This window comes from Triticum dicoccoides, chromosome 5B (assembly GCF_002162155.2).
Source record: "Triticum dicoccoides isolate Atlit2015 ecotype Zavitan chromosome 5B, WEW_v2.0, whole genome shotgun sequence".
In the NCBI taxonomy this organism is placed as follows: domain Eukaryota; kingdom Viridiplantae; phylum Streptophyta; class Magnoliopsida; order Poales; family Poaceae; genus Triticum; species Triticum dicoccoides.
The window spans coordinates 455020910-455028251 of NC_041389.1; the positions used below are offsets into that span (position 1 = coordinate 455020910).

Consider the following 7342-nt stretch of genomic DNA (forward strand, 5'->3'; position numbering starts at 1 on the left):
CCCATGTGATGTAGGACGACACTTCCCCTTTCGCCGCCCTGTCGATCCCGACGCCGCCCACCTGCCCACAGCCGCTGCTCCGCCGCTAGAAATGCCATTTCCCCGCCGGAAAGAGAGGGTTCGTCGCGGCAGCCTCTGTCCCGCTCCTGGGCGAGTTTTCCAGCGCTCTGGCCACGCGGGTGGGGGTACCGACGGCTGCGCACCTACCACGCCCACCAGGTGTTCTGTGATTTACTTGTTTGGCGATGGACTCCGATGACGAGGAGGCTTTCGCGGTGCTGCTGGAGGAGGAAGCCGAGGCCGACACCCAGGACGAAGAGAGCCTCATGATCCTCGCCGCTCTGGCCGGCCTGTTCGCGAGCAATGCAAAGCCGCGGTGAGGTGGCTCGGCGTCGGGTCGACGTAAGAGCAAGTAGAGGCATCGACTGGAGGGCTATTGCTTGCTCTACGCCAACTACTTCGCCGACGCTCCACGGCACAGCAAGAAAGTATTTCGGCACCGTTATCGGATGAGCCGGAAGCTCTTCCTCAGGATTGTGAATTCCATCCGGGAGTTCGACAACTACTTCAAGTGCAAGAAGGATTGCACGGGCACACTTGGATTCATCTCACTCCAGAAATGCATGACAGCTATGAGGATGCTTGCATACGGAGCTCCGGTTGATATACTGGAAGACTATGGACGCATGGCCGAGTCCACGCCCATTGAGTGTGTGTACAAGTTCTGCAGGGCAGTGGTGACAGTGTTTGGACCACAATACTTGCGATCACCTAATGCCGAAGACACTGCTCGAATCCTAGCACAGAATGCAACAAGAGAATTTCTTGGGATGCTGGGAAGTATTGACTGCATGCATTGGGCATGGAAAAACTGTCCATTTGCTTGACAGGGGATGTACGAAGGTGCCAAAGGAGCTTTGCAGTGTGGTACTTGAGGCAGTGGCCACACATGACCTCTGGATTTGGCACTCCTTCTTTGGTATGCCAGGAACTCGCAATGACATCAACGTACTGCAATGCTTAAATGTCTTTGCCAAGCTTGTCGAAGGTCATAATCCTCCGGTGAACTTCGAGGTCAATGGGCGCCACTACAACAAGGGATACTACCTAGCAGATGGCATCTATCTAAGATGGTCCACATTTGTGAAGACTATCTCAAACCTTGTGTCAGGATGGAAGAACTCCTACTTTGCCAAGTGTCAGGAGGCTTGCAGGAAGGATGTTGGGCAGGCATTTGGTTTGCCCCAATCTCGATTTGCTGTTGTCCGGTACCCCGCTCTGGCTTGGTCGAAAGATCAAATGTGGGAAGTCATGACTTGTTGTGTCATCTTGCACATCATGATCATTGAGAGCGAGCATGAAGAGTCAATGTCCGACACTGAACCATATTACTGGCAGGGTCCTCTTGCCCAAGTTGATCACTAGCTACCGGCATCATGGGTTGCCTTCCTCAATATGCGTCAGGAGATTCGAGACCCATAGGTGCATCAAGAACTGCAGCACGATCTGGTGGAGCATCTATGAAGGCTCAAGGGCAACGCCTAGTTCGACGTATGATGAACTATGAGTTTTAATTTGTGTTTGAATTATGAGTTTGCTTTGTTGAACTATTTAATTTGTATTGATTTCTGTGATACACTATGTGATAAAAATTACTTTATGTTGAATTTGCACCGATGCACGCCGGATTTGGGTCGAAATCAGCAGCTGGAGGGCGAACTTTGGGGGGTCGGCGAGGAACCGAGCGTTCCTCGCCGACCCACGCCAAAATTCCCGCCGGTTGGCCCCCAGCGGCAATATTTCAGGTTCTTGGGGGCCCGAACGACTGGAGATGCTATAACCCACAAACCAATGTTTCTTTCAGAAGAAACCTCCTCTCTCTGTTAAGTGTCATGATTTTAGTTCAAATTTAAAACAGTTTGAACTAAAACCACAACACTTATTTTGGAATAAAGAGAGTACGAAAAAGCACCAGGTGTAGTAGCACTTGACAACCATATGAGCTGCTGCTAACCCTCATAACTTGAGTGATTTTTACTGATTTAACCAATGCCCAATTGTCTTAGAAGCTATCCCTTTTCTTTCTGATTCCAAGCAACTGAAAGATATGAGAACCGTCCTCTGCATTCTTTGCTTACAAAAAATGCCCACGAGATTAAAAAAAATGGTGACCAAGAGAAACTAGAACGAAGCTACCATGTATACAGGCAAGCCGGAGCACATCTATCTTTCCTTTTTTTGCATCCTATTATTTACATCTGGGGACCAAAGGGGGGCCTGCCCATCATCTGTTGGTAAGCCGATGACGCTGGGAAGCCAGACTGCTGGTCTGGCTCCGCCTTCATCTGTCCTTCCTGCATCATCTGTCCTTCCTGCATCATGAGCCCCGGGTAGCCCTGCATCATTGACGGATGGCGAGCGGCGGGCATCGGCGGCATCGACATGCCTGGAGGGGCCATCCCGAAGTGGAAGTTGCCTGCCGCTCCCAGATGGCCTCTAGGCGGAAGGCCGAAGGAACCGAAGGGAGACGCGCCACCAAACTGAGAATAGCTGCCTTGCGCTTGTTCTTGCCTGTGGTGTGAGAGATTGGCCTGCGGCGCAGATGCTGGAGCACTGCCCGCGTTCCCGCTATTTCTGGCTGCTGGAACTTCATGGTTGTGCTTTCCCTCGTATGTCGTGATCACGGATTTCAGATCATGCGACGCTCTCTCCACGTGCTTGCGCACTGAACAGCCCTGGTGCGTACATTTGTAGTAGCTCCTGCAGGTAGACAAGATGATGTTACATTTCAGGGTGAATAAATACCGTCTAAAACATTACACGAATGATCAACTTGTGACTGAAACGTAAACGCCATTGAGCTGACCTTGGATTTGGGTTTCCTTTAACAACCTTCTGACCATACTTGCGCCAGCGATAACCATCATCAAGGATGTCAACCTCGCTTGTTGTCTGAACTACAACACGAGGCTCCCGGACAGCTCTTGATGCTGCAGCCACCATGTCAATTGAACTGGTGGTGGTCGCAGTAGGAATGGTAACAGCAGCTAAAGCATCCAGTTTCCTGAAAATAACCAGGCTCATCAATGAATAGACATATCATCATGGCTGTGTAAAGTGGAGGGGGGACACTAACCTTCTTTTGGATTCAGTCTCATCTTCACCTACATCACAGTCTAAAGAAATGGTGCCTTGTGTTGCTCTATCAATCTCATTGGACAGCGTTGACGAGACATCAGCTGCATCTTGGGACTCCATGATAGATGTATCACCATATGCAGATACAGGAGGGCCAGCAGCTGGTCTTCCCTCAACACCTTGCATATCTTGAATGCACTCACTTTTACCATTTTCCCACAAAGATGCAGTGTTGACCCCTGTGTGCAAACCAGGTTTCTCTAGAAGATGGACTTGTGGATCATTAATTTGCAACGAAGGGATACCTGAGCGGCGGTTTGGAGGCGGCAAAGGGTGATTGTGAGAACTCTTGTAGACTATCTCTGTTATCTGACCATCTTGAGAGCGTTCCACCTTTTTCTTGACAGGGCAATCTGGGTGTGTGCACTTGTAATAGCTCCTTGGATGCTCACTGCTCTTAACTTGCTTCTGTCCATATTTTCTCCAGTTATATCCATCTTCAGCTGGGTTGCTATTTGTGGCAGAAGAGTATTCTTCATTTTGGTCTCCCTCGTCATCTTCCTGTTCTTCAGAAGAGTGATTATCACTGAACACAGAGTCAGATGTCTTCGGTTTAACGATTGTTTCGTCGGCACTGTCCTTGGCTGCAGTAAAGCTTGACTGAAGACTGGATCCCTGCTGATGAATATTTGACAACGACTGGTTTTGGTGGCAAACATTGTAACCCTGTATAACATTAAAAGAACAGGCATATAAAAGTGGGGCAATAAAAAGAAGTGAACAGTAGAATGCAAACAAAGAGTGCTAACAGTCAAGGATATTACCTTTTCCACATTTGAGTAACTTGTTGGGCCAGAGTGGGGTTGGAAGGAGAAAACATCGTTACTGAACGTGCTATCTGGTGGCATTGTTGAGTTAGCCTCTGAAGCAACGAACAGTTTGCCAGTGGTTGGAGAAGGCTGTGCCTGTAACAGATCATAATCATTTCAGCCACATTTACACAGTGGATATCATGTGGTAAGCACATATGTATTTGACCATTTATGAGTGTTGAATTAAGATCATCGGCTTTGAAATCAAAACATAGAACCAAATTTGCAACTTTTGTAAATTTCTAAACAGAGGTCATTTTTTTGGACAGCAATGTTCTGCTTGATAGAATAAGACAACGTTGAAATCACAAGTCTCTATACTGCACAAAACCATGCGCCGCATCAAATGCTTTCTGCAAAAACAAGACGATGATAAATGTTCTTATATATACTTCAGGAAAACTAAATGTCTGGTAAATGGAACTTTCATGTGTTTACTGGTAATTGTTAACTCAAAGTAAAATTTACCACAACCTCAATCAATAGGTACTTCTGTTTTTTAACCACAAGTACACTGATCCATTTTTACCCGCACATACGCTAACTAAAGATTCATGATTAATTGTATCAAAATCTGAAACGGTACGGAGGGGATTAGAGGGAAGAGCAAACGATCATGTCCAGCGGCCTATTAAACCCGGATAGAGAAAGTAATTATTGGTGGCACCAGTTATGAGAAGATGGCATACCATAGCATTGTAGAGAAAGACCGGTGACTCAAGAAGAGTAGTTGGACTAAGACCAGGTGGAATTGCTATGGGTGATCGAATAACTGTGGATGAACCCACACGAGATGTATCAATCTTGGGGATACTGAAACCAGCTCTCGAAGCCCTGCGCTCAGCTAGAGATCCCTGTGGGTTTGATTTCTGATTAGCATTGAACGAATTTGGTTGCAGGGAAAAATCCTTTTGGGGTGTAGCTGTATCTGTAGCTGACTGAGCAGGCACTTGCTCCCTCAAATCCACAAGCTCTCCTCTCTTCTCTGATTGATCATGGGGCTTGTTGCTCACATGTTCGCCGAAAAAATTGGAGAATTGACCAGAGCTGAAGTCTTCATTCAAGAAGCTTGACATGAGCGTTCTCGGGCTGGGTGTCGGCGGCATGGCCATCCAGTCCTCCATGAGGGATCCACGATCGCTGGTGCCGGCCATGTGAGCAAGAAATCTTCCTCAGCTGAAACAACAAGGTACACCACATTAGTACTACTGTCAAAACACTTGGATGCTTGACTGTGAAATTAAGCAAAAGCTTCCTTTTCACGACAGCACAACTTACAATAAATGCTGATCAGAATCAGTAGTAAGCACAACAAATTATGCAGGTGCTATGACATAGTAAAAGGCAACCAATCATAAATGGGCAGTACACAGACCGACACAATTCTGTTTTCCACTGGGCTACATCATGGCAGCAGGTAGAGATGAAGAAACAAATTCAGGGGAACTGAAACCTTGATTAAACCACTGAACGAACTCATACGGAAATGCTGTAATTTTTACAGGCATACATATGCTCTGAATCATTGCACAAGAAAACAGAGGAGAGATATTCGACATGAAATGGAGAATCCAACCCACTGCTGGCCACGAGCTGAATCCCCATAGATGCAATTTCGATGTGAAATGGAAAGATTCCATAATAACTGAAATAAGAACCCCCTTTGTTTAGAGAGAGAAACCATGACTGAAATGGGTAGAATTTTGAAACCAAGATGCAAATTTTACAGCCAACCCGTCTCGGTAATCATCAATAACTCCCGGACAATCAATTCCGGCGCCGAATCAGCCGCACGGACGAGTATATAGACAAACAAACCCCGCGAAATAAAGGCGGACAAGAAAAGGAAGAAATGCCCAATCGGCACCTCATGAAGTGGACGATACCTCCGATACCGAACGATTGATCCGTCTTCTCCTCCCCCGAAACAGAAGGCGGATGGACGGAGCGGCGCGGCGCGGAGGGGTTCAGATCATGTGCTCCCGCCGGTGACGGAGAAGAAACAATTCAGGCGAAACCGGACGACCTAAAATTTCTTCGCCTCCCACCAACCAAGAAGGGAGGGAGGGAGGGAGGGAGCCGCCGCGAACGGGGGGAAACAAAGATCTTGCCGGGCGCAGACGGGCGAGGGTAGGTCTGGACCGACTCCACTGGACAAGAACAACTCCCCCGGCCTCTCCCGGAAAACGAGGAACACACCGAAAGAACCAGGAGAGAGGGGGAGAGAGAGGGAGATTGTGGAGGTGCCCCGCCTCGATTCCCAGCCCGCACCTGGGTTGGTTCTCCGCTCCGGGTGCCGCTACTTTTTTTAAGGGGGGTAGAGAAGAGCGAAAGGCGGTTTGACCAAGGAGAAGGCGAAGAAGAAGGTGGGGTGGGGTGGGGTGGGAGGGGAGGATGATTCCGTTGCTGCCACTGGTGGGCTGGCTCTGCTCTGCTCCAACTCAACTCTAATTGGCAAAAGCTGTCCTCGCTCCGATTTTTGTTTGTTTGTTTTCTCTGCTGCTCTAAATGAGAAGAGTTATACTCTGAAAGTTTGTATTTTTGTGTACTCACAACTGTGTGCTGGGATGGATGGATGGATGGATGGTCGTTGGTGAATGGCTTTTTGTATGGTGGAGGCTGATTTTTTGGTGCGGAGTTACTGGTGATAATCTGTGCTTTTACCCTGCGATTAGTGGGAAACGGCTCCCTACTTTCGCTGCTGCCTTGGCCATGGAAGAAAGCAGAGGGAGCGGCCGTTGCATCAACCATTTCTTGCGCAGCATCGGTGGAGACAAAGAGGATAGGGGTTTGACTGGCCAGGTGTGAGGAGTCCTGATCTAGATGGATGGATGGGCATGCAGGAAAACAGGGGGGAGCGGGTTGCAAAAGAGACGCGCGTAATGCGCGGAGGGTCGGGATATTTCCTCCTGTGGTCTTTTTTACTCTGCATATTAGGTTTGTCTGAAATTAAACTTTTTAAAATTTGATCAGGTTTATACAAAAAATTAATAACATTCACATAACAACGTCAATATCATTAGATCCATCTTGGAATATATTTTTATACTATATTTATTAGGTATTGTAGAAGTTAATATTCTTTAATATAAATTTGATCAAAATTAGTAAAGTTTAACAACATACTAATCTAATATGCAGACTGAAAAGGACCGGCCGGAGTAGCATGATTCCTCATGGTATGTGAAGAAGATGCCAAAAAAAGGAAGAAAAAAACTAATGCAATGATTTTTCCTTTTTGTCCCAACAAATCACTGAGAAAAGTCATTGCGCACACGGTGCATACAGACCATGGATAAGCAACTTGGAGCATGTATGCAATATTTTGTACC

General features: G+C 47.3%; 1 protein-coding gene across 1 annotated transcript; it reads right to left on the reverse strand.

Annotated features, from left to right (window-relative positions):
* Window positions 1-2106: 2106 nt before the first annotated feature.
* On the reverse strand, window positions 2107-6372 carry LOC119310669 (probable WRKY transcription factor 2). Its single transcript, XM_037586333.1, has 6 exons — window positions 5897-6372; window positions 4700-5186; window positions 3963-4103; window positions 3137-3864; window positions 2867-3064; window positions 2107-2760 (listed from the first exon to the last, which is right to left on the reverse strand). The coding sequence occupies exons 2-6, from the start codon at window positions 5162-5164 to the stop codon at window positions 2253-2255; spliced, it is 2040 nt and encodes a 679-aa protein (XP_037442230.1). The 5' UTR covers window positions 5165-5186; window positions 5897-6372; the 3' UTR covers window positions 2107-2252.
* Window positions 6373-7342: the final 970 nt, after the last annotated feature.